The following is a 27,877-nucleotide window of genomic DNA, read 5'->3' as shown; positions in this document are numbered from 1 at the left end:
CTTCAGAAAACTGACTCCTGACAGATAACCTTGTTCACCTGTAGAGGAAAGTGAATTCCTCAGGATTACTCTTGTTGCTGTTGGTCATTCAACAGCTCATTTTCCCAGAAGGAAAGATGCAATCTAAGTTTTGCTCCAAGATAAGAACAACAAGCTGGGAGGAAAAATAGAAATCTATAGTCGAACCTTATAGTTGAATGAACGTATAGTGCAAAATGAAGTTACTACTTAACGTTGGCATGTGGGGGGATTAAAGCCTCTTATAATAAAAGAACCATCCCTGAAAACAATGCTGGTGTTTAACTTTCCAGCCTATTCCAGTGGATCTGGGCATTTTGTGCTACTTTCCTATTAAACCGAGAAGGAAGCGCTGTGTAGGTGATGCCAGCCGATAGACCAGCTTAGGCTTGGAACCTAGGAGTCTGCACATATTCTTGCTATTTTGTTTTGGTGTTTCAGGATCCTGCCAAGAATCTGTATAGCTTACTATCTGATGTTATGAATTTATTTTGCTGTTTCTTTTTCCCAAGACTAATGAACAACTTACAGCTACCCCTTCTGAAGCAGGGTGGGCAGAGTACACCTGCCATTTGCTTAGCTGTTTGACCATCTTTTTTTTTTAATTTAATAAATCTTTATTGTTCAGATTATTACAATTGTTCCTCTTTTTTCCCCCATAGCTCCCCTCCACCCAGTTCCCACCCCACCCTCTGCCCTTACCCCACCGCACTATCCTCATCCATAGGTGTACGATTTTTGTCTAGTCTCTTCCCACACCCCCCACACCCACACCCCTTTTCCCCCGAGAATTGTCAGCCCCTTTCTATGCTGCTGATTCTATTATATTCACCACTTTATTCTGTTCATCAGATTTTTTATTCACTTGATTTTTAGATTCACTTGTTGATAGATACATATTTGTTGTTCATAATTTTTATCTTTACCTTTTTCTTCTTCTTCCTCTTTTTAAAGAATACCTTTCAGCATTTCATATAATACTGGTTTGGTGGTGATGAACTCCTTTAGCTTTTTCTTATCTGTGAAGCTCTGACGTTCAATTCTAAATGATAGCTTTGCTGGGTAGAGTAATCTTGGTTGTAGGTTCTTGCTATTCATCGCTCTGAATATTTCTTGTCACTCCCGTCTGGCCTGCATAGTTTCTGTTCAGAAATCCGCTGACAGTCGTATGGGTGCTCCCTTGTAGGTAATTAACTGTTTTTCTCTTGCTGCTTTTAATATTCTCTCTTTGTCTTTTGCTCTTGGCATTTTAATTATGATGTGTCTTGGTGTGGTCCTCTTTGGATTCCTTTTGTTTTGGGTTCCCTGTGCTTCCTGGACTTGTAAGTCTATTTCTTTCACCAGGTGGGGGAAGTTTTCGGTCATTATTTCTTCAAATAGGTTTTCAGTATCTTGCTCTCTCTCTTCTTCTGGCACCCACATAATTCTGATGTTGGTATGCTTGAAGTTGTCCCAGAGGGTCCTTACACTATCTTCATATTTTTGGATTCTTTTTTCTTTTCCGGTTGAATGTTTTTTGCTTTGTATTTCAAATCTTTGACTTGATTCTTGCGATCCTCTAGTCTGCTGTTAGATCTGTGTATAATATTTTTTATTTCAGTCAGTGTATGCTTAATTTCTAGTTGGTCCTTTTTCATATCCTCGAGGGTCTCGCTAAATTTATCGGCCTTTTCTAGAAAATTCTTGAATAACTTTATAACCGTGGTTTTGAACTCTATATCCAGTCGTTTGCTTTCCTTCATTTCTTTCATTTGTGATCACTTTCTTTGTCTCTGCATTTTGGTTGCTTCCCTGAGTTGATAGAGTGGCTTTGTGTGCTAGGTGTCCTATAGGGCCCAGTGGCTCAGCCTCCCCAGTTACCTGAGGTGGACACTCTTGATGCACCCCTTTGTGGGCTGTGTGCACAGTCTTGTTGTAGTTAAGCCTTGATTGTTGTTGGTATCACTGGGAGGAATTGATCTCCAGGCCAATTGGCTGTGAGGATCTGTGCTGGAGACACCCTTATGGGAGAAGACTTGCAAAAGCCTCAGTGCTCAGCTTGAATGGGGTGGAGTCTCAGGGAGGAGCAGACAGCATTGGTTTCCCGTCAGCCCTGCCCTATGAGGCCCCTGTGTCTCAGTGTCCTGTGGTAATCGCTGCAAGCACCTCTGAGAGAAAGCCGCCCTCGAGTTCCGCCCGCTGCAGACAGTCCAGTTTCTCTCCGAATGAGTCTGGGTACCCAGAGTCTTGCCCAGAACTGGAGTTCAGAGCAGTGGGGAGCTTTTGTCTCCCACCCGCTTGAGAAAGCCAGCCGCGTACTCAGTTGCCCACCCTCTCCACGCACGCCTCAGTACCTCTGCCTTCCACAGCTCCTCTGAGTCTCAGTGTGCTTTTCTCTTCCCTTCTAGTTATAGAATTTCCACTCAGCCAGCCTTCCTGTGGTTCTGGATGATGTCCGTTTTGTCTTTTAGTTGTAGTTTTGAAATTGTTGTGTGAGGCAGCAGTTTAGGTGTTTACCTATGCCGCCATCTTGGTTTCTCTCCTGTTTGAGCATCTTTGCTTCTTGTTCTTGTTGACCTGAAGTGAGGGTGAGGGGCACGTGAGAGTTGCTAGGTAAAATTCAGTTAAATATTTGAAAACACATCATTCTTGTGTGGATGAAAATTTTACCAACTGTTATTGAAGAACAGTGTATTGACTTTGTACTGTTTAATCCTAGGTAACTTTTGGGGTTATCATTTCTCAATATCAGGCAGGAATTATATTGAAAACAGTTTAGCCCTACCTGGTTTGGCTCAGTGGATAAAATGTTGGCTTGCAGACTGGAGTGTCCCGGGTTCAATTCTGGTCAAGGGCACATGCTTGGGTTGCAGACTTGATCCCCAGTAGGGTGCTTGCAGAAGGCAGTTGATCAATGATTCTCTCTCATCATTGATGTTTCTATCTTTCCCTCTTTCTTCCTCTCTGAAATCAATAAAAAAATATTTTTAAATAATAAAGCAGTTTAAATCTCTTCCTATCTGTTATGCAAACAGCCATTGTCCTTTTTGATGCACCAATAACAGAGAATTTGGATTTGTACCTATCCCTGCCAAGCTGTTGACAAGTCAGATGTTAGTTCAATAACTGCATAACTTTCTTGAGCATTTGGGTTTCAAAACTGTCTTGGCTTAAGAAGTTTGTCTCTTGGTGTCTGTATATTTGACGATGCTTGACTATATTATACTTTTCCCTTCTTACAGATTCAACTGCATTATTGTTATATTCCACTTTTTGGAAATAATACAGATGCTACTATATTTTCTTTTAAAACAAATGATGGCCCAGCTGGTGTGGCTCAATGGTTGAGCATCGACCTATGAACCAGAAGGTCACTGTTCAATTCTTGGTCAGGGCACATGCCGGATTGCAGGCTTGATCCCCAGTGTGGGGCGTGCAGGAGGTAGCCGATCAATGATACTCTCTCATCATTGTATATTTAAAAACAGATGATGAAAGAGTGCTTACAAAGAAGCTGATCTTCCCCCTATGTGGCATTCATAAATAGAGCACTCTACAAAATAAGAAATGGCGAGATTGAAAGCTGTAATTCATTCCCTAATGCGCATCTTCTATGTACCAGGTGGATGACCAAGTGCAGGGCATTGGCATTGCCCAAGTGCCTTCCCGTATGGAAGTTACTTTGTAATTTCTTTCCACCAAGCTCATCTTAAAACATAGCACGACTGTGAGTCCTAAAGTTATAATACTTTGCAAGATACTTTGGAAATAGAATGTTAACAGTCGGTCTTGGGAGCATTTCAAGTAGGACTCTCATTGACTACTTTACTGAGTCTTGAGGGGCAGTTATACCAAGTGTAACATGAATCGAGATAGTTTTATGTTCTTAAGGTGTTAACTGTCCCTTCCTTTACAAGGGAACTAGGTACCATCATGTCCTCTGCTGCCTTCTACACCCTCCACTGTATCTGGATCCATCCCTTCTCAGCTACTCAGGCTTGTCTGCAGTTACCGCCTCTCTCCCGCATCGACTTCCTCACAGCTGGGTTGGTCTCATGAACATATAAAACTGTCTTAATATAATCCTTTTTTTTTTTTTTTTTTAAAGAAAGTACATTCTTTTTTTTTTTTTTTTATACTTTATTGATATTTTACAGAGAGGAAGGGAGAGGGATAGAGAGCTAGAAACATCGATGAGAGAGAAACATCGATCAGCTGCCTCCTGCACACCCCCCACTGGGGATGTGCCCGCAACCAAGGTACATGCCCTCGACCAGAATCGAACCTGGGACCTTTCAGTCCACAGGCCGACGCTCTATCCACTGAGCCAAACCGGTTTCGGCAGAAAGTACATTCTTAAAATAAGTACTTTTATTGATTTCAGAGAGGAAGGGAGAGGGAGGGAGAGATTGAAACATCAGTGATGACAGAGAATCATTGGTCGGCTGCCTCCTGCACGCCCCACACTGGGGATGGAACCCACAATGCAGGCGTGTGCCCTGACTGGGAATCGAACCCTAATTTCCTGGTTCATAGGTCGACGCTCAGCCACTGAGCCATGCTGACCGGGCTCTAATCCTTCTTTTTAAACATCCTTGACCCCATGTCCTCCTCTAGCTACTACCCCATTTTCTGCAGCTTTTCACAACAAAACTTCTTGAAAATGCTGTCTCCACTCTCATCGCGTATCCTGTCCTCAGCCCTCCAGCTGGGCTTTTATCCCCATGACCTCTGAAAAATCCCTTCTCCAAGTCCGCAAGGCCCTCTCTCTGGCCAGACTGAATATATCATTCTCAGTTCTCATCCTAGTGAACCCTTGGGCAGCATTCCAACAGCTGACCACTGACTTCTTGAAACTCTTCTCTTGGGTTCTGTAACACCACACTTAACCTGCCTTTTTTCTTAACTCCCGGTTACTAATTTTCAGTATTCTGTATGGCTTCCCTCTGCTTGCTTCTCCGGCAAGTTGGAGGCCCGCTCTTCCTGGGTGGTCTCCAGGTCTCATCGCTGTGCGGAGGATTGTCACTCTGTCTCTAACCCTGACTGCTGCTTGTAGTCCCAGGCTCGTGTAACCAAATGCCTGCTTGACATTTCCATTTAGCTAATGATGACAATGGTCAGCATTTATTGAGAGTTTATTGTGGGCCAGGCAGTATTTTGAGTACTTCACATGGGTTATTTCACCTGATCCTAACTGCCCTCCGAGGCAGCCACTACTCTTCCCAGGCCAGGGGACAGGTATGCAGTGAAGCACCTGAATATCCAATAGGCATCTTAGACTGCGCATGTTCACAAAGTCTCGTTTTCGGCTCACTCCTTATTTTGGAATGACTTTGCTACTTACCCAGTTGCTTAGGCAGGAAATTGAAGAGTTATCCTTGATTTCTCTTTTATTCATATTCCGAATAGCCCATCAGCAAAGTGTTTCTACACAACCTCCAGAATACCATAAATGCAGCTTCTCCGTTCCACCACCAACCCCAGGCTTAGCCATTAGGATCTTTTGGCTACTTGGGCATCTTGCTGTGTTCTTACCTCAATAACGGCTGTTCTTCACACAGCAACTGTTACTCCAAGAGTAAAACACCTCGATTTGCCATCCTTCACAAGTTAAATTGAGGTTTTATTTTTTCTGCAGTGGCTTTCCTGACCCTTTTTCCTTAACTGGGTTAGTTAGCTCTCTGCTGTGCTTCTGTATCCATTCCTCTAGCATAGCAGCCATCACACTATATAACATATGTAATTTATTCACCTGGTGTTGATAGACTACCAGGTCCTTAAAGGCAGAATTGTCTTATCTGTTTATCCCTTCACCCTGAAGGTGGAGTCACATACACTGTAAATGAATGAATGGATCTAGTCTGCCCTACTAGCCTGAGCATGCTCTTTATGCATTCTCAAAGTGACAGTCACATTATCTAATTCTTTGGAGCCCATAGTATATTCTACCACAATGCTGTTACCACAGTAGGTACTTAATGTTTTTTAAAGTTATCTATTGCATTTCCTTTATTTTCATTTTACAAACTTCTATTGAGTGCCAAATTTGTGCTGAATACTAGGAATACAAAGATGAATAAGTGAAACTGCGTGCCTCAGAGTGGGAACATTCTAGAGGACACAAACGTGAACACATTTTTAATCCTCTGTGCTAATTAAATACTAGTAACTGTGTGTGTACTAGCATGTCTTTATTTTTTTTTAAATAAATCTTTATTCAGATTATTACAATTATTTCTCCTTTTTCCCCCATAGCTCCCCTCCACCCATTTCCCACCCCACCTTCTGCCCTTACCTCCCCCCCACTGTCCTCATCCATAGGTGTATGATTTTTGTCCAGTCTCTTCATGAACCCCCCATACCGCTTTCCCCCTGAGAATTATCAGTCCACTCCCTTTCTATGCCCCTGATTCTATTATATTCACCAGATTATTCTGTCCCTCAGGTTTTTAATTCACTTGATTTTTAGGTTCACTTGTTGATAGATATGTATTTGTTGTTCATAATTTTTATCTTTACTTTTTTCTTCTTCCTCTTCTTTAAGAATACCTTTCAGCATTTCATATAATACTGGTTTGGTGGTGATGAACTCCTTTAGCTTTTTCTTGTCTGTGAAACTCTTTATTTGCCCTTCAATTCTGAATGATAGCTTTTCTGGGTAGAGTAATCTTGGTTGTAGGTTCTTGCTATTCATCACTTTGACTATTTCTTGCCACTCCCGTCTGGCCTGCATAGTTTCTGTTGAGAAGTCAGCTGACAGTCGTATGGGAGCTCCCTTGTAGGTAACTAACTGTTTTTCTCTTGCTGCTTTTAATATTCTCTCTTTGTCTTTTGCTCTTGGCATTTTAATTATGATGTGTCTTGGTGTAGTTCTCTTTGGATTCCTTTGGTTTGGGGTTCTGTGGGCTTCCTGGACTTGTAAGTCTATTTCTTTCACCAGGTGGGGGAAGTTTTCAGTCATTATTTCTTCAAATAGGTTTTCAGTATCTTGCTCTCTCTCTTCTTCTGGCACCCCCATAATTCTGATGTTGGTACGCTTGAAGTTGTCCCAGAGTCTTCTTACATTATCTTCAACTTTTTGGATTTTCTTTTTTTGCTTTTTGCTTTTTCGGTTGTTTTTTGCTTCTTTGTATTTCAATTCTTTGACTTGATTTTTGTGTTCCTCTAGTCTGTTTTTGGGTCTCTGTATAATATTTTTTATTTCAGTCAGTGTATGTTTAATTTCTAGTTGGTCCTTTTTCATATCTTCGAGGGTCTCGTTATATTTATCGGCCTTTTCTAGGATATTCTTAAAAAGCCTTATAACCGTGGTTTTGAATTCTATATCCAGTCGTTTGTTTTCCTCCATTTCTTTCGTTTGTGATCTGATTCTTTGACGCCGCATTTTCACTGCTTCCCTGAGTTGGTAAGGTAGATTTGTGTGCTAGGTTTCCAATATGGCCCAGTGGGTCTGCCTCCCCAGTTAACCTGAGGTGGACACTCTTGGTGCACCCCTTTGTGGACTGTGTGTACAGCCTTGTTGTAATTAAGTCTTGATTGTTGTTGGTATCACTGGGAAGAATTGACCTCCAGGCCAGTTGGCTGTAAGGATCAGCTGTGTCTATGCTGGGAGAAGTTCGGTGCTGGAGACAGCCTTATAGGATTAGACTTGCCAAATTGCAATAGCCTCTGTGCTCAGCTTGGATGGGGTGGAGTCTCAGTCTTGGCTTCCCATCAGCCTTGCCCTTGCGCGCACGTGCATGCCTTCAGACCTCTGCCTTCCCGGCTCCCGAGTCTCCGCCCAAGAGTCCAGACTCCCCCCACAAGAGCGTGGGTCCCCAGGGGCTCGCCTGGAACTGGGGTTCACTGCAGTCAGAACTGGGGCTCAGTGCAGTCAGGAGCCTCTGACTCCCTTCCACTAGGGAAAGCCTGTGGCAACCTCCGCAGCCTTTGTGCGCACTGGCATGCACACGCTTTCAGTCCTCCACCTTCCCCGGCTCCCGAGTCTCCGCCCGAGAGTCCAGACTCCCCCCGTAAGAGCGTGGGTCCCCAGGTGCTCGCCCGGAACTGGGGTTCAGTGCAGTCAGAACTGGGGTTCAGTGCGGTCGGGGGCTTCCTTCCCCCTTCCGCCAGAGAAAGTCAGTCAGGCTCTCAGCCGCCCTTCCTCTCTGCGCGCACAAAGCCCCTTTGCCGTACCTCCAATTCTCTGTGAGCTTTTCTCTTTCCTTCTAGTTGTAGAATTTTCACTCAGCCAGCTTTCCTGTGGTTCTGGATGGTGTCCGTTCTGTCTTTTAGTTGTAGTTTTGAAATTGTTGTGCGAGGCAGCAGTTTAGGTGTTTACCTATGCCGCCATCTTGGTTTCTACCTTCTGTACTAGCATGTCTTTAAAATGCAACATCAAGACCATGATCTTTTAGAGCTTGTAGCAATAGACACAAAGGGAAATATGCCAGCAGAGGTGAACTGGAATAAATTCCCAAAGGAGGGATTCCTCTTTCTTTTTAAAAAAAATATTTTTATTGATTTCAGGGAGGAAGGAGTGGGGGGAGAGAGAGAGAGAGAGAGAGAGAGAGAGAGAGAGAGAGAGAGAGAGAGAGAAACATCAATGATGAGAGAGAATCATTGATTGGCTTCCTCCTGCAAACCCCCTACTGGGGATCAAGCCCAAAACCCGGGCATGTGCCCTTGAGGAGAATTGAACCATGACCTCCTGGTTCATAGGTTGACCCTCAATCACTGAGCCACGCCGCCACGCCCTCTTTCTTCATTGGAGCTGCTGAGATGCACACTATGTCTTCTTCATGTTTCTTCATCTTTGGTTGTCCTCAGTAATCTCAGCTCTCCTGTGACCTCCTCATGTGGTGAAACCATATATAATGATACCAAAATTATAAGTCTCCAGAACAAAGAGTTTTAAGCAGTATCAGGGTGATTTTGATACTTAACTGTGTGGTTATTGATGTTACTTTCAGTTGATTGATCAATAAACCTTTATAGTTGAAGAAATTTGATTTTTCAAACTCTTAAGACTGAACGGTGAGAGACATCAGAATGCCGAGAGGGTGCCAAAGGGCATGGTTGAGCTGCCTCAGTGACTCCGAAGCAGAGCTGTTGTTAAAAAAGAAAGAAGGGTGTGAGCAGGTGTCCCAGGCCTTTTCAAACTTGAGGCCAGAAGCAGTGGAGCTCATTGAATAGAATAGTTTTCCAAAGAGTTCTGGGGTTACCGCCCTCCCCTGAGGTGAAGAGCTCTAGGTGGGTGATTTTTGCGTTCACTGTGGTACATTGGGAAGAATGTTTGGAAAGAACTAATATTGATGTGGTTGGGTGTAGGGAGAAAAAGGCATTAAGGGCTAGCAGGCCACTGGTATTCTTAGAAACTGTGTCACACCTGATCACCGCCTTTGATTTAGATCTTGATGACCTAAACTCTCTGCTTTCTAATGCTAGAGATGTGCCTACTCTGTTTTCTAATGCTAGAGAGGTGCCTACTTAACAGACTGAGTGATGGAGATAGCGCCATTCTTAGGAAGAATTTTGAAATTTGTTGAATATTTCTCCACAAACCATAGGAGGAAGAATGAACTCGTCCAAGATTTAAACAAATTTTAAATTCCAGAATATGAGTAACATAGTATTTTATCTTTCACTGACTTTTTAAAAATTTTTTTTGTATTGATTTTTAGAGAGAGAGGAAAAAACATTGATGTGAGAGCCGAACATCAGTCGGCTGCCTCCTGCACGCCCCCCTACAGGGGATCAAGCTCAAAACCTCCGGCATGTGCCCTGACCCAACAGGAATCCAACCTGCCACCTGTCAGTGCACAGGGTGACACCCAACCCACTAAGCAGTACGGGCCAGGGCATTTTCACCGGATCTACTGTGACTTGGGTTGTGAACGGAAGGCTGAAATTGTCCCAGGTCTGCTTGCCTTCTGTGCTTCTTGGGAGCAGGAACCATGTCTTACTCATCTCTGCATGTGGAGCCGATAGCATAACTGTCCCACTGACAGCTTCTGAATGGTTTTTGAATGAATGAACAAGTAAAAGAAATAGTGCTTATTTGAAAAGTACTTATATGACCTAGTGGTACATAATTTTTTTAACACAGAATTTTATGTATTTTTCTAAAATGTCTTCATTATATTGCCCGGCCGGCATGGCTCAGTGGTTGAGCATCAACCTATGAACCAGGAGGTCACCAGTTCGATTCCTGGTCAGGGCACATGCCTGGGTTGCAGGCTCAATCCCCAGTGTGGGGTGTGCAGGGGGAGCTGATCGATGATTCTTTCTCATCATTGATGTTTCTATCTCTCCTTCTCCCTTCCTCTCTGAAATCAATAAAAATATATTTTTAAAAAATAAAAATACCATAAAATGTCTTAATTATATTTTATATGTAAACATTATCTTTAATAATTATTTTGGGTTCACTTATGTTCTCTAGTGGAAAAAATATTCTTATTGCTTCATCACTTATAAATATAAGCAGCTACTTCAGAATTACAATTCTGTATTAAAATATAAATTATCAAATTTTAAGATACTTATGAATAAAGTAGAACTTACAAATAAAGGTATGTTTAGAAACTCTCAAATAACTGGGTGCCCTAGAGTTAGGGATAGGAGTAATAAAGAAATAAATTCTATACATTTATTGTTTATATAATTAGATTTCACTTAGAAGTGACATTAGTTTAATTGCGTTCTTTAAAATTTTTTATTTTTAAACTAGAGGCCCGATGCACAAAATTCGTGCAAGGGCCTGGCCCTGGCCCCCACCCATGACTGCGGCCAGGGGCCTCTGCCGCTTCTGCCTCAGCCCCCGCCCACTGCGGCTTTGTCCAGAAGAAAAGACATCCGGAAGGATATCCGGTCTAATTAGCATATTACACTTTTATTATAGATTACAGTTGATGTACAATATTATATTAGTTTCAGGTATACAACTGTGATTAGACACTCATATAACTTACAAAGTGATCACCCCCCCCACAAATCTGGTACCCATCTGACACCATATAGTTATCACAATATTATCCTATATAATAAAAGGCTAATACGCAAATTGACCTAACGGTGGAACGACCAGTCACTATGATGCGCACTGACCACCAGGGGGGCAAATGCTTAATGCAGGAGCTTCCCCCTGGTGGTCAGTGCACTCCCACAGGGGAGCACCACTCAGCCAGAAGAGCGGGCCTAAGCCATCAGTCAGACATCCCCCATCGACTCCCGGACTGCGAGAGTGTGCAGGCCGGGCTGAGGGATCCCCGCTGAGTGCACAAATTTCGTGCACCAGGCCTCTAGTTATCTATATTCTCTGTGCTGCAGTTTACATCCCTGTGACTTTGTTTTTTTGTGCGGGATGACATTGGTTAATAAAATTATGTAGGTTTCAGGGATACAATTCTATAATATATCATCTGTATATTAAGTGCTCACCATCCCAAGTCAAATCTTCCATCACCATTTATCCACCCTTTAGTCTCTCCTATCTTCCCAACCCCCTTTACCTCTGGTAATCACCAGACTGTCTATGAGGTTGTGTGTTTGTTTGTTTGCTTGTGGTTTTTTTGCTTAATCCCTTCACCTTTTTCACTCAGCACCCCTCCCCTATGATAGCGGTCAGTCTGTTCTCTTTATCTATGAGTCTGTTTCTGTTTTGCTTTGTTTTTGTTTCTTAGATTCCACATATAAGTGAAATTATATGGTATTTGTCTTTCTCTGACTGGCTTATTTCTCTTAGCATAATGCTCTCCTTATCCTTCAACGCTGTTGGAAAGGGTAAGGTTTTCTTCTTTTTCACGGCCAAGTAGTATTCCATTGTGTAAGTGTACCACCCCATGACTATTCTGGAACTACCAATTTGTACTTCTCAATTCCTTCACTTTTTTCCCACATCCCCCCAACCCCCTCCTGTCTGGCAGCCATCGAAATGTTCTTTGTATCTATGAGTCCGTTTCTGTTCTACTTGTTCATTTCTTTTGTTTTTTTAGATGCCACATGTAAGTGAAATCATCTGGCATTTGTCTTTCTCTGACTTAGTTCAATCAGTACTATAACCTCTTGGTCCATCTGTGTTGTTGCAGATGGCAAGATTTCATGCTTTTTCATGTCCAAGTCATATTCCATTGTATAGATGCACCACTTCTTTACCCACCCACTGAAGGCCCTATTGTAAATAATGCTGCAGTGAACATATGGATGGATATGTCTGTTCAATTGAGTGTTTTGGTTTCTTTGGATAAATAGCCAAAAGTAGAATTGCTGGATCCTTTGTCTCCTGTTATAGCCTTTGTTTTAAAGTCTATTTTGTCTGGTACCCCAGCATTTGTTTGTTTGTTTCCATTTTCATGAAATATCTTTTTTCCATCCTTTTCTTTCATTCTGTTTGTGTCTTTCTATCTGAAGCGGGTCTGTTGTAGACGGCATATGTAAGGGTCTTGTTTTGTTATCCACATAGCCACCATATATCTTTTTTTTAAAATATATTTTTATTGATTTCAGAGAGGGAGAGGGAGTGGGAGATAGAAACATCAATGATGAGAGAGAATCATTGATCGGCTGCCTCCTGCATGCCCCCTACTGGGGATCGATCCCACAACCTGGGCATGTGCCATTTACTGGAATTGAACCCGGGACCCTTCATACCTCAGGCCGACACTCTATCCACCCAGCCAAACCAGCTATGGCGCCACCATATGTCTTTGATTAGAGCATTTAAGCCATTTGCACTTAAAGTAATTGTTAATAGGTATGTAGTTATTGCCCTTTTATTATTTACATTTTTAAATCTTTTCCTCCCTTCTTTTTAAAGAAGTCCCTTTAACATTTTCTGTAATGCTGGTTTGGTGGTGATGAATTTCTTTAGCTTTTTCTTGTCTGGGAAGCTCTTTATCTGTTCTTCGATTTTAGAATGATAGCTTTACTAGGTAGGGTAATCTTGGTTGTAGGTCCTTGCTGTTCTTCACTTTGAATATTTCTTGGGACTTCCTTCTGGCCTGAAATGTTTCTTCAGAGAAATCAACTGGCAATCTTATGGGAGCTCCCTTGTAGGTAACTAACTGCTTTTGTCTTGCTGTTTTTAAGATTCTTTCTTTGTCTTACCTTTGGCATTTTATTTCTGATGTGTCTTGGTTTGGGTCTCTTTCGGTTTATCTTATTTGGTGCTCTCTGCACTTCCTGGACTTCTGTGTCTCTTTCCTTCACTGAGTTAGGGAAGTTTTCTGTCATTTTTTCCAAATACATTTTCAGTCTCTTGCTCTCTCTTCTCCTTCTGGTACCTCTGTGATGCCAATGTTGGTACACTTGATGTTGACCCAGAGGTCCCTTAAATTAGCCTCATTTTTTAAAAATTGATTTTAGAGAGATATAGGTAGAGAGAGGGGGAGAGAGAAACATTGATTTTGTTATTCCACTTATTATTTTTTAAATATATATATTTTTTATTATTTTTTTAAAATATATTTTATGATTTTTTACAGAGAGGAAGGGAGAGGGATAGAGAGTTAGAAACATCGATGAGAGAGAAACATCGATCAGCTGCCTCCTGCACACCCCCTACTGGGTATGTGCCCACAACCAAGGTACATGCCCTTGACCGGAATCGAACCTGGGACCCTTCAGTCCGCAGGCCGACGCTCTACCACTGATCCAAACCGGTTTCGGCTGAATATATATTTTTTATTGATTTTAGAGAGAGAAACACTGATCTGAGAGAGAAACATCGATTGCTTGTTTCCCACATGCAACCACCCAGGGATCAGACATGCAACCCAGATATGTCCTGACCTTTCGGTGCATGGGATGACACCGACCAACTGACCCACACTGGCCAGGGCTGTTGTTCCACTTACGCATTCATTGGTTGATTCTTGTATGTGCCCTGACGGGATCAAATCTACAACCGTGGGTATTGGGACAATGGTCTAATCAACTGGCTACCCTAGTATGGTAAACGATCCTCATTTTGGGGGATTTTTTTTTTCTTTTTCTGTTCTGATTGGGTGTTTTCTGCTTGCGTATATTCCAAATGTTGATTCGATCCTCTGCTTCATCTACTCCACTGTGGATTCCCTGTAAATTATTCATTTCAGTCTATGTATTTTTCATTCCTGACTGGTTCTTTTTTATGCTTTCTAGTTCTATTTTATGTTTTCTATCTCTTTGTTGAAGTTCTAAGTTCCTCTACTTTTCCCGTAAGCTCATTGAGCATCCTTATAACCAGTGTTTGGAATTTTGCATCTGGTGGATTGCTTGTCTCTATTTTGTTTAGTTCTTTTTCTGGAGTTTTGTTCTGTTCTTTCATTTGGGACATGCTTCTTTGTCTCCACTTTTTGGCAGCCTCCCCATGTTTGTTTCTATGTATTAGGTAGAACTGCTATGTATTCCAGTCTTGGTAGAGTGACTTTATATAGTAGGTGATCTGTGGGGCCCAGTGGCACAGCTTCCCAGGTCACCTGAGCTGGTTGCTCCAGGTGCACCCCTGTATACTTGCAACTCCTGTGTAGTTGAGAGCCTTTATCACTATTGGCACATCAATGGGAAGGATGTATCCCCAGCCTAATCAGCTACAAGGACTGGCTGTTGCCACTTTGGAGGATCAGCTGTGCAGGGGTCAACTCCATGGAGCAGAACTCACTTTAGTGGGTTCAGATATCTGCTGAGTTCGCCCCTTGAGTGTGTCCCTTGTGGAAGTGGTTGAGTGGTGCTTTGACTGGTCTGAAGCTGTCCACTGGGTGTGCTGGCTCTGGGGCCTGCTGGGAGGTGCAGGCCAAGGTCAGCTGCTGCCTGTGCCTTGCCAAGGGCCACTTGGCATGAGCTACTTGTGCTGGGCTTGGAGGTCCAGCTTCGAACCAAGACTGACTGCTGCTAGTGTTGAGCCTGGGGCCACTTAGCCAGAGGTATGGGCATGCTGAAGACAGATGTGGCTTGCATGAGAGATTTTGTAGCAAAGTCGGCAGCATAAGTCAAGACAGGCCGGTTCTATGGAAAAGCCACTGGAGGGGGCTTGGGTGGACCTGCAAGTTGCGGGTGGGGAGGACTGAGTCTCAGGGAATCACCAGAGCTGGGCAAATAGTTAGCCAGGTTCATGAAGACTTAGATATTGCACTGCCTGTTGGCTCTATGGTGGGGAGGGCTCAGAAAGAAACAGTGGCCTCTGCTAGCACTTCTGTCTGGGAAAAAGCTGCCCCTTTAAACCTCACCCTGATACCAGACAATTTAGTTCCCCCCTGTATGGTCCTGATCCTTTCAAGTTGCTGCCCCAGTGCTGGAACTCAGAGGGCGTGAGTCCAAATAAGTCCATGCATGGGCCCTTTAAGAGGAACTGCCTGGGACTCCAGCAGCCTAAGTCTCCCTCAACCTCAATCCCTGCTGGGGATTTTACAGCCAAAATTTATGGGGACTTCTCTTCCCAGCACTGGAACCCTGTGCTAGGGGGCCTGTTGTGGGGCTCCACAGCCAAAATATCCCTTTCGATTTAAAAAAAATTGATTGATCAAACGATTGATTGATTGATTGATTGATTGATTTGAGAGAGAGAAACGCATTGATTTGTTGTTCCACTTATTTATGCATTTATTGGTTGATTCTTGTGTGTGTTCTGACTGTGGATCTGATCCACAACCTTAGTGTTTTGGGATGATGCTCTAACCAATTGAACTACCTAGCCAAGGCATCTCTTCTGATTTTTAACTGTCACATGGGTACCAGCCCATTCTGCTTCTCCACCTCCCTACCAGTCTCAGTGTGGCTTCTTTATTTTTTTTTTATATATATTTTTAAATATATTTTATTGATTTCTCACAGAGAGGAAGGGAAAGGGATAGAGAGTTAGAAACATCGATAAGAGAGAAACATCGATCAGCTGCCTCCTGCACACTCCCCACCTGGGATGTGCCTGCAACCAAGGCACATGCCCTTGACCGGAATCGAACCCGGGACCCTTCAGTCTGCAGGCCAACGCTCTATCCACTGAGCCAAACCAGCCAGGGCAGTGTGGCTTCTTTATATTCTAGTTATAGGACTTCAGTTTAGCCAGATTTCAGGAGAGTCTGAAAGATGGTTGTTCTATTGTTTAGTTTTAATTTTGATGTGGTCGTGGGAGGTTTGAAGTACCATGTTTACCTACACCGCCATCTGGACTGGATGCTCCTTCATTGCATCTTAATCCCTGAAAGCTGAATATGATTTAATGGCGTTTTACAGTGCTCCGCTTGACAAGGAGATGGGAAAGTTTTAGAATCTGGGAGATCTAGTCTCCAGTGCCATCATTGTTTGGAAGAAATAGGTTGAATGGCTTTTAAAAAATTGTTGTTGTTGTTGTTTAAAGTATTACATATGTCTCTTTTTTTCCCCATTGACCTATCCCCGGCCGTTCCCACCCCCAACACATGCCCAAACCCCCCCACCCCCAGTGTCTGTGTCCATTGGTTATGCTCATATGCATGCATACAAGTTCTTTGGTTGCTCTCTTACCTTTCCTCCCCTGCCTTTCCTCAGAGGTTGGATTGTCTGTTCAGTGCTCTATGTCTCTGGATCTGTTTTTGTTCATCGGTTTATGTTGTTCATTATATTCCACAAATGAGTGAGATCATGTGATATTTATCTTTCTCTGACTGGCTTATTTTGTTTAGCATAATGTTCTTCAGGTCCTTTCATGCTGTTGCAAATGGTAAGAATTCCTACTTTTTTACAGCAGCATAGTATTCCATTGTGTAGATGTACCACTGTTTTCTAATACACTCATCTGCTGATGGGCACTTAGGCTGTTTCCATATCTTAGCTATTGTAAATTGTGCTGCTATGAACATAGGGGTGCATATCCTTTCTGATTAGTGTTTCTGAGGTTGGATGCCTCTTGCTTATGCTCTGTCGTAGAATGCTGTGCTCATCAGAGGAAGCAATGTTAGAAGGGCAGGTGTGTGTGATCAATGGCTGTTTGGGCCCAGTTCTTAGGAGGATTTAGTTATGTGCAGCATGGTGTCTCTCCTGCACCCTGCCTCCTCAGGGTGCCCAGGGCCATGATGTTCGCCACAGTACCAAACATGGATTTAATTGGGGTTCTTTCTGTTGTTGTTTTCTGTAGACATTTTGCAGTCGTCTTTGATTTCTAGGAAAGTCTAAATCCTCTGGAATCCAGAACTGGTGCCTTGTTACTAAGTCTTTCCAGAACCCAGTGTTTAAAGTGGGTGATGGGCCCTAACCGGTTTGGCTCAGTGGATAGAACATCGGCCTGTGGACTGAAAGGTCCCAGGTTCGATTGCGGTCAAGGGCATGTACCTTGGTTGCGGGCACATACCTAGTAGGGAGTGTGCAGGAGGCAGCTGATCCATGTTTCTCTCTCATCGATGTTTCTAACTCTCTATCCCTCTCCCTCTGTAAAAAATCAATAAAAAGTGTATTTTTAAAAAATTGCCCTAACCAGTTTGGCTCAGTGGATAGAGCGTCGGCCTGCGGACTCAAGGGTCCCAGGTTCGATTCCGGTCAAGGGCATGTACCTTGGTTGTGGGCACATACCCGGTGGGGAGTGTGCAGGAGGCAGCTGATCGATATTTCTAACTCTCTATCCCTCTCCCTTCCTCTCTGTAAAAAATCAATAAAGTATATTAAATATATATATATATATATATATATATATATATATATATATATATATAAATAAAGTGGGTGATGGGATCAAGAGGAGAGGCGGGGAAGGCTTCAGCTTCAGCATCTCTCGCAGCAATGTGTTTCCAGCGCTGTCTCACCTTGGCTTTCCTTAACAATTTTTAGGGCTCTTATATATGGCATTGGAAGTTCTGAGTTAGGAGAGGGGGGCGGGGGGCTCTTTAGCTCTGTGAGGCTTTTGAATGTGGCTAACCCATCTGGGTTATGTGAGCAATGGGCACTTATTATTTTAAGCATGTTTCAATAAGTCAACTGATAATGTTTAAAGTGAAAAGAAAGTTCTTGGGTGGAAATACCGTCTTTTTTGACTGCTTAATCTTTTCTTATTTAATTGTAAGACCATAGGGAACGAGTTATTGGTTTGCCATTTTGGAAAGTAGAGTACTTGCAAACTTGAAACATTGGCAGCGTTGGTTAGATTACTGCTGGACAGCTCAGTAATACTCTGCTTTGGAGCACATTGCAATTAGGATCATAGAGCTCGTTATAGTTAGTGAAAGTGAACTATAGAAAGGGTACTCACTGTGGTCGCTGATAATAAACGTAGCCATATGGATCTCTTATATTTCCTTTACAGATTACGATTTTTTCTTTAAATTCTCACCCGAGGATAGGTTTTCATTGATTTTAGAGAGAGAGAAACATTGATGTAAGAGAGAAAATATACATCAGTTGCCTCCCACATGTGCCCAACTGGGGATCAAACCCACAACTTTTTGGTGTACGGGACCACACTCCAACCCACTGAGCCAGATTAGTAGTCTTTTATTACCTCGCCTGTTGGTTATCATAAATATAGTTGATAGGACTGTCTCTTGTTGCAGCACTTGGAGCATGAAATTCATGCACTTAGCAATGCAGTCCCCTGGTAAGTGTTGGGAAGTCCTCAGATGTCTTTGAAATGCATACATTAGCAGATTGTTCCATGAGGATAGGATAATGCAGGAAAAGAATGAATCAAAGCAGATATTTTAAGGGTCTGAAAATAGGCATCATCTTTCTTTAACAGTAGCTGAAAGAATAGCAAATTTTGTACTGCAGATGGTTTATTTGATTCTTTTAAATATTTGTAGTTTTAAATTATAACTATTATGGTAGGAAGTCTATTTGTACCTGATCTTAGGCAAGTCCTTTGGTCCCTCAGAGCTTGAGTAATTAGGACTACAATGTGGATAGTTTCTTACAGTTTCCTAAGTGAGTTTACATAAATTATGTAATTTACCTAATTCATTATATTTACTCAGGACAGCACTCCAATAATGAAATTAAGATATGGAAGTAGTGAGTGATGTGACTAATATCACTGAACCTGCGTGTGCTAGAGCTGAGACCGCAGACAGGCCTTCACTCTCAGGGTGTTACGTGCAGTAGATGGCAGCTGGGACTGCCCCTGGAAAATTCTCACATACTGCCGTTTTGGTTTTTGTTTTGTTTTTTACTGCATCTGAGGCAATTTACCATGGCCTATTTTATTTGTCTTTTTTTTTTTTTTCTCCAAGTACATGTTAGGATTACTATTCTAAATGTCTTTTTTAAAAGTACTTTTAAAAAATATATTTTTATTGATTTTTTTAAGGGGGAGGGGGAGAGAGAAACATTGATGTGAGAGATCGAAACATTGATCAACTGCCTCCTGCATACCCGATACCTGGAATAATGCCTGTAACCCTGGGCTGTCTCTCGTTGCAGCACTTGGAGCTGCACAATAACGCCATGTGCCCTGACAGGGAACCGAACCGGCAACCTTTCAGGACATGAGATGATGCCCCACCAACTGAGCCACACTGGACGGGGCCCAAAAGTACATTTTAAAAATTAACAATATGGAACTTCCATAATTGTGAAAAGATTTTTGGATTATTTGATTGTTTTGTGAGTTTGGACTTTTTTTTTATAGTGTTGTATCTTACAAGGGTAACTCTTAAAATCATTCAAGAAATGCATTTGGGATGAAGCCCCATATGTCCTAGATTGCCCTAACTTGTTTTAAGATGAAAACAGAGGGTTTTTTCTTATTCACAAATGATGTTCAAATAGAGTTTACTTTAAATTTTATGTAATGATTAAAGAAGAGATTGTGTAAAAAGTACTTTTGTATGCCTTAAATTGAGGTTTAATTCTTAGAATTATAATACTGTACAAAGAAATCTCTTTGAGAGGATAATTATCGTTTTTTCTTAAATAAATACTTCAATAATTTTAACAGTCTAAGAGCAAGAACCTTTTTAGATTCCAATGAGAATGGTATCTCTGTTGCATTATATCGCAAGTCTTGACCTCAAACGTTTTGCTCTTTAAAAGCATTTAAATTTAAGAACTGAACCTGCTAATTTGTCTAAAAGTTTGCGTGTATCTTTTCATCTGTTCCTGGTTAATAAGTGGTAAACAGACTAGCACCTGACTCAGGCTTTAACCTCCCTGGGAAACAGCTTCAGAAAATCCACAGATGTTGGCCACATGCATGTGGTCTTCGCTCCTGAGAGGAAAGTTTGGGGCTTTCATTGTTGGAACTTAGTTTGGGGCTTATCAATATACATTGGAGGTTCAAGAATATCTACCTTTTATTCCTTATTTTGTTCTTGTTTTGTGTGGATTTTGTTTCTGGAATTTGAAATTCTTTCTTTCTCATCTCTCTCTAGAAGAATTCTTAATCTCGGAATCAGTGAATTCCTATTCATTAGTTTGTCTAAATAGGTCATCTTTTGTGAGAACTAGTTCAAAATAGGTTCAATCCTTGGTATTTATTTTTTAAAGGCAGGTTAAAAATTAGAAGGAGAAGTTTTTGCCCTTTCTAGGTAGAATTGAAAGTAAGATGCTTTCCTGCATTCTTTTTTAATGAATTTCACCGCCATGTGGTCAATTCATGATCGCTCTCATAGATGCTGCTGCCCACCATTACGTCTCTCATCACAGGACATTTTAAAATGATGCCACAAAATGCATGTTGAGAATCATTGGATCTCAAGTGAACAGAAATCACATCTGGAAGTCCGTTCTTGAGTTAAGGAACTGACGATCATGGCAACTTCAGTCTCTATTAATATTGAGTAAACCCAGATGTTATGATACTGTTTATGTTACTCCTTATATGTTTGTAGATTTAACTACTTGTTGAAGAGATTAGTTTTATTGGGGCTATTTCTGCCATTGTACTGACTTGATTACTCAAATTAAAGTCGATCTTTAATTGTTTTGGGCTGCATCTATAGTTTGAAATGTAGAATTGTCTCTTGGGTCCTGTGCACCAGAGATGATATGTCCATGCATTGCTCAGTTACACGCAGCTCCCATTGGACTGTAATGCCTGGGTCCATTTATTTCAACAACAGCTATTTTAAATATCCATGTGAATGATGATGATTAATATATAAAGACTAATCTTCAAAATTATTTTTGTCTCCTCTGGGCATTTCTTTAAGGTTTGTTCACATTCATGTTTTGGTTTCTGACTTTAAAATAATTTTCCTTTGTTGTAGGATGAGCAGTTCTTAGGTTTTGGCTCAGATGAAGAAGTCAGAGTACGAAGTCCCACCAGGTCTCCTTCAGGTACGGCGGAGCATGCGCATGGTGCCTTTACGATTTGTTTGTGAAGAGACTGTGGCTTCCCCTAGCCTTCTTTGCATGGAAAGGATGGTCTTAAATAAGAGGGGTTTGGAGGTAAACCCTTACTTTTCTCTCCCACTAAGTAACACAGGCTATGTAACAGATCTCTTTCTGGGACTTCTCCACCAGGCTTCTCTGTGGGAACCCACGAGGCTTGGGAGGTAGATTCCCATGGCGTCACGGAACCTGGTACAGCACCTCAGATTTATATATTTTGAATGATATGGTAGTATACAGGGTAGGTTTACAGTTGTGAGTACATGAAACAGTTTATTCTTATATTATTCTTTAGTAATAATTATATTATTTTCCATATGAACACTGTAAACCTACTTTTGCCCCACCCTATCTATGACTTTGGGAATAATTTGGCCATTGTTTTTTACAGATGAAGTTTGGTCTGTTATTGTCAAAGAACCAAAAAGAAAATATTAGCACTGTGTGAATGTGAATGTTTTACCTGATTCTTGAAAGGCTGTATTAAAATAAAACAAAAATGATATGGTGTATCTCCATTTGTAAGCGATGTTTTTGTCATTGTTTTCACCAAGAAAATACCTAGACTGTCTTGAGGTTCTAGACTGACAGTAGTTTTCTGATAGACAGTTATTAGTGGAAATAACATTTAATGCCTTTCAGAATGCCATTCTAATAGGAGACGGCTATAGATTTTTTTTTTTTTAATGCTCACCTGAGGATATTTTTTCCATTGCTTTTTAGAGAGGGAGGGAGGGAGGGAAAGGAAGGAGGAGGAGGAGGAGAGAGAGAAACATCAATGTGAGAGAGACACATCATTGACTGGTTGCCTTCCGCATGTGGGGAGCAAACCCACGACAGAGGTGTATGCCCTTGACCAGGAAGCGAACCCTCTACCCTTCAGTGTGCAGAGCAATACCAGGCAGGGTGGCTATTGATCTTTTGCTGGAGAAAACATTCCCTGTCTCTGCTGCTATTCTGAACTCTTGCATGATTCTCTGATTCTATGTGGATAGACAATCTGTGTAAATATGATGTCATAGGCAGTGTTTTTGCTCTTTGACATTGACTCAGTTTGTGAGGTTAGCAGTTGGGTTATTTAAGAGTCATGTACTATATAGTAATCTGATTCAGACACATAAGTAGACAACTTTTCCTTTCCCAAATGAGGGTGGCATTGCCATTATAGTTGGGGGGATTAGCCAGTAAGATCCCAGTATCTGTGCCATTCAGACAGTAGCAATATTCTCATTAATATGTGGTGAAATCTTAAACCTTCATATCATAAAGTGATTTTTTAAAATATTTTTATTGATTTTAGAGGAAGGGAGAGATAGAAACATCCGTGGTGAGAAAGAATCATTGGTTGGCTGCCTCCTGCATGCCCCCTGCTGGGGTTCAAGCCTGCAACCCAGGCATGTGCCCTTGAATTGAACCCGGGACCCTTTAGTCCGCAGGCCGACGACGCTCTATCCACTGAGTCAAACCGACTAGGGGTCATAATGTGATTTTACAGATCATGTGGTCTAGCCCTCAATTAGTAAATGACAAAATGAGGCCCAGAAGATACATGAGCAATTATTGTAAGTGGTTTGTGAGTTCTGTGAATGTGGGTTTGGGAGTTAGTGGCAGAGCTAGGCTCTGCTCTGCCCTGCCTTTTCTACTTCACCAAAAGCTTCTTTTAAAAGTTGGGTAGAAGAGGCCTTCAGAATTAACCCAGACCTGTGGGTGGCCAGGCTCAAGTCCACCTGGTGGATCAGGCATCTTGGGAGGCCCTTCTTTGGTAGGTGTTTACCCGTTAATGGTTTCCTTGGACGTGTTCTTGGTGATCAGTGTGCTTGGAATGTTGTCTTGGTTGTTGAAAACCATATGGATATTCTTCATTCTGTTGTCATTGGTGTATATATCGAGAATGGATTTGTGAATCCTGAATCCATTAAGGAAGCCTCTATATTTCAAAAGCTCAACAATAAGCTCTTTGTTGATATCTGTTCTGTTAGAAAGTTGGTTCCATGGTCTAGAACGTTCATCACCATGTCATACATCTCTTTGGGTGCCGTTAGGAGAGTGTGTTAGTTTCATGTGGGAAGAGAAGATATGATAGACTAGGGAACTCAAGACATTTAGAAAATACAGGTTTATACAAAGAATTTTAGGAAAAGAATTTTGTTTTGAGTCTCTTGATAAATAGCAGATTGAGCTGATTTATAAATTGGCAAATTCCTTTTATTTAGAAATCTGATTTAATAAATTGTTAATTTGCTCTTAAATTAATTAAGGTTAATTGTTTTTTGTAATTTGAGACTAATTAGTTCAAGAACCTATAGATGGGTGTTTCATTAATGGGCACATCATCATGTCCCTTCTATGCTTAGTTTACATGCTGCTGAGTTCAGTGAGCATATTCTGATGTCGCTCAAGTGAATGTTTTCCATTCAATAGAACATTCTCAGTTTACTATGGCAAAACCTATTGACAATTCAGGAGGCTGAGCTTCCCAGGGCCTTTCCTATAGAAGTTGGTGTACCATTGATAGAAGAGCACTCTGTTCACATTTATTAAAGCCAAAGTTCTGAACTGAAAAGATGGAATGAGTTGCTATGAACATGTTCTCAAGTATTAATCTTGGTGGTGAAGATGAGGAACAGGTAGCACAGATTTCTTTTTAAACATATTTTTTGTGTTCAGAAGAAAACCTTGCTCGCCTAAAGTTGTAGTAAAATCAGTTTTGTATGTTATAAATTGCTCATTTGAAAACCTTTTATTATGTTAGGGTTTTTTTGTTTGTTTTTTTTTAATCAAAAAAGCACTTAAATGTTCTTTTAGATGGATTGTTATTTAGCTGATTTTTTGAGGCAAGTTTTTGGGGAAAAGAGACTAAGCACAATTAAAATGTGATATTGACTCATTAGACGCAACTAGAGTTCAGTACCAAGCGGCTTGTGCTATTATATTCAGCTAGTTACAACCTGAACTGCAAAGCTAAACACACGCTCTCCATTGTCTGATTCCTACACACAGCTAAAAGTAGTCCTCGGAAACCTCGCGGGAGGCCTCGCAGCGGCTCCGACCGAAACCCCGCTCTCCTCTCAGACCCGCCCGTGTTCCCCCCTCTCAGTAAACCAGAGACCAAATCTGGAGATAAGATCAAGAAGAAAGACTCTAAAAGTTTAGAAAAGAAGAGAGGAAGACCTCCCACCTTCCCTGGAATAAAAATCAAAATATCGCATGGAAAGGACATTTCCGAGTTACCAAAGGGAAGCAAAGAAGACAGCCTGAAAAAGATCAAACGGACCCCGTCTGCGACGTTTCAGCAAGCCACCAAGATTAAAAAGTTAAGAGCAGGCAAGCTCTCTCCCCTCAAGTCCAAGTTTAAGGCAGGGAAGCTTCAGATCGGAAGGAAAGGGGTGCAGATTGTCCGGCGGCGCGGAAGGCCGCCCTCCACGGAGAGGATCAAGACCCCGGCGGGCCTCCTCCTTAACTCGCACCTGGACAAGCCCCAGAAGGTCCGCAAAGACGCAGACGGAGCCCCAGCCCTCGCCAAGGAAGATAAGACAGTGGTCAGACAGAGCCCTCGGAGGGTGAAGCCGGTCAGGATCATCCCTTCTTCCAAAAGGACAGACGCGACCATCGCCAAGCAGCTCCTGCAGAGGGCGAAGAAGGGGGCGCAGAAGAAGATCGAGAAAGAAGCGGCCCAGCTGCAGGGCAGGAAGGTGAAGACACAGGTCAAAAACATCCGGCAGTTCATCATGCCCGTGGTCAGCGCCATCTCCTCGCGGATCATCAAAACCCCCCGCCGGTTCATCGAGGATGAGGACTACGACCCTCCTATCAAGATCGCCCGCCTGGAGCCCGCCCCCAACAGCAGGTTCGGCGCCGCATCCTGCGGGTCCTCGGAGAAGTCCAGCGCCGCCTCGCAGCACTCCTCGCAGCTGTCCTCGGACTCGTCACGCTCCAGCAGCCCCAGCGTGGATACCTCCACGGACTCCCAGGCCTCGGAGGAGATACAGGGGCTCCCTGAGGAGCAGAGCGACACCCCCGAAGCGCACACCCCGCTGCCCGTTTCCCAGTCCCCGGAAAGCGACAGGAACGACCGGAGAAGCAGGAGGTACTCGGTGTCTGAGAGGAGTTTTGGGTCTAGGACAACGAAGAAGCTGTCGGCGCTGCCGAGCGCGCCCCCGCCGCAGGCCTCTGCCTCGCCGCCCCCGCCGCTGCTGTCACCACCGCCACCCCTGCAGTCGGCCGCCGGCCTCTCGGACTCCACGCCCTGGCTGCTGCCCCCCACCATCCCGCTGGCGTCGCCCTTCCTGCCCGCCCCTGCCGCGCCCATGCAGGGCAAGCGCAAGTCCATCCTGCGAGAGCCCACGTTCCGCTGGACGTCGCTGAAGCACTCACGCGCCGAGCCGCAGTTCTTCTCCTCCGCCAAGTACGCCAAGGAGGGGCTCATCCGCAAGCCCGTCTTTGACAACTTCCGGCCGCCGCCGCTCACGCCCGAGGACGTGGGCTTCGCCTCGGGCTTCTCGGCGCCTGGCGCGGCCGCGCGGCTGTTCTCCCCGCTGCACGCGGGGCCCAGGTTCGATGTGCACAAGAGGAGCCCGCTGCTGCGGGCGCCGCGCTTCACGCCCAGCGAGGCGCACTCCCGCATCTTCGAGTCCGTCACCCTGCCCAGCAGCCGGGCCCCCGCGGCATCGCCGGTCGTGTCCAGCCGGAAGAGGAAGAGGAAGGTGTTCAGCCCGCTGCGCACCGAGCCCAGGTCGCCCTCGCACTCCATGAGGACGCGCAGCAGCCGGCTGAGCGCTGCGGAGCTGTCGCCGCTCACCCCGCCGCCCTCCGTCGCCTCCTCCCTGAGCATCTCTGTGAGCCCTCACGCCGCCAGTGCCTTAAACCCCGCCTTCACCTTCCCCGCTCACCCCCTGGCTCCCGGGGAGGCCGCGGAGAAGACCCCGAGGCCCAGGAAGCAGCCCGGCGCCCCCGCAGAGCCATTCGCAGCTGGCGGCTCGACTCCGCTCTTCCCCTGGTTCACCCCCAGCGCCCAGGCCGACAGGGGCAGGACCAGGGACCGGGCCCCCGAGGAGCCGTCCAGGGACTGGGATGCCGCTGACAAGACCGCGGAGAAGGACAAGAGCAGAGAGCGGGACCGCGAGCGAGAGAAGGAGAACAAGAGGGAGTCCCGCAAAGAGAAACGGAAAAAGGGATCCGAGATACAAGGCAGTTCCGCTTTGTACCCCGCGGGCAGGGTTTCCAAAGAGAAGGCTGTTGGGGAAGAGGTGGCCACGTCGTCTTCTGCCAAGAAGGTCACGGGGCGGAAGAAGTCTTCATCCCTCGATTCTGGGCCCGAGGTTGCTGCCGTGACTCTTAGGGACACAACTGCTGTCAAAACCAAAATACTGATCAAGAAAGGGCGAGGGAACCTGGACAAAGCCACCCTGGACCTCGGCCCCGCCGCCCCGTCGCTGGAGAAGGAGAAGGCCCTCTGCCTGCCCACGCCCGGCGTTAAGCATTCTGCGTCCTCCATCGGCTCCATGCTGGCGCAGGCGGACAAGCTCCCCATGACCGACAAGAGGGTAGCCAGCCTCCTCAAAAAGGCCAAGGCCCAGCTCTGCAAGATCGAGAAGAGTAAGAGTCTTAAACAAACCGACCAGCCCAAAGCACAGGTACTCTTTTCCGTGTTGCCTGGTGACCTCCGTAACGTCCAGCCCCTTCTAGGAACAAGCTTTAGGCTGAGGGTCTCAGTTCTGTCCAGTCGCGGGAATCAGGGAAAGGCAGAAGAAGGGGTGACATCTGCAATGACCCTTTAAGGACAGGTAGGGTTTTGATAGGTAGACAGTGATAGGGGAGAGCATTGCAAGGAGAGGGAACACGGGAGGTAGAGACACATTTGAGGGGCAGTGAGTAGCTAGGCTGTAGGCAGGAAAGGGGTGAGCTAAGGCCCACGGGTAGGTTGGGGCCACATCACAGAGAATGTGGAGTTTGTACTTAATGGGTTTGTTGGTTAGAACCTGTGACAGTTTTGAAGGTGCAATTCTGTAGTCAAGTTTATTATAGAAAACGGGATGGGGGTGGATTCTCATCCTCTAAGGGGTGCCTGATGAGAGCAATAAATAAATAGAGGATGTGTGCAGATACACTGGAGAAGCCTTTGGCCTTAGGTTGTGGGACAGGAAAGCTGTTGAAGAGTTATTAAAATGAAGGCAAACATATTTTTACAAAGAACAGCATTGTGTTTTTGTTTTTTTTTCTTTTTACACAGTAAACTAGGCACTGGTCCTTTCTGAGAAAGCATACCGACCTTTAGGTTCTTTTTAAAAAATTGTCATACAGTAGATGCACATTTATGCCAACATCTCAAGTCAGGTCGTAGTGAACACAGACCTAGGTTTTTAATGTTACTCAGCCTGGGGCATATTCTACTAATTCTGTGAGTTGAGAGTTCAAGCAAGGACTTCCTTTGACACAATTTTGGGTGTTTTTTGGTTAGCCTCCGAGTAATGAGCAGTGGCTCTTTAAGATGGGAGACATTTTGGTTTGGAGTCTTTTATACTTCATTCATAGGTTATTTCTTCTTACTTCCCTATTGATCAGGGAAATATAGGAAATTGTGGTTAGGCTGAACTTCTTGATAATATACTGGCAACTTGAATTTTGAGGGGAA

General features: G+C 43.8%; 1 protein-coding gene across 5 annotated transcripts in view; it reads left to right on the top strand.

Annotated features, from left to right (window-relative positions):
• Positions 1 to 27,877, top strand: part of KMT2A (lysine methyltransferase 2A) — a gene marked incomplete at its 5' end in the record, with an annotated part of 101,330 nt that overhangs the window by 14,285 nt on the left and 59,168 nt on the right. For all 5 annotated transcript variants that reach the window (XM_080640381.1, XM_080640380.1, XM_080640379.1 and 2 more), the window contains 2 exons: positions 21,123 to 21,192; positions 24,247 to 26,879. In XM_080640381.1, coding sequence (XP_080496507.1) covers positions 21,123 to 21,192; positions 24,247 to 26,879 — 2,703 coding nt within the window. The remainder of the gene's footprint in view (positions 1 to 21,122; positions 21,193 to 24,246; positions 26,880 to 27,877) is intronic.

This window comes from Plecotus auritus, assembly GCF_963455305.1.
Source record: "Plecotus auritus genome assembly, chromosome: 9".
NCBI classification, from domain to species: domain Eukaryota; kingdom Metazoa; phylum Chordata; class Mammalia; order Chiroptera; family Vespertilionidae; genus Plecotus; species Plecotus auritus.
This window is presented reverse-complemented; position numbering and strand designations above follow the sequence as displayed.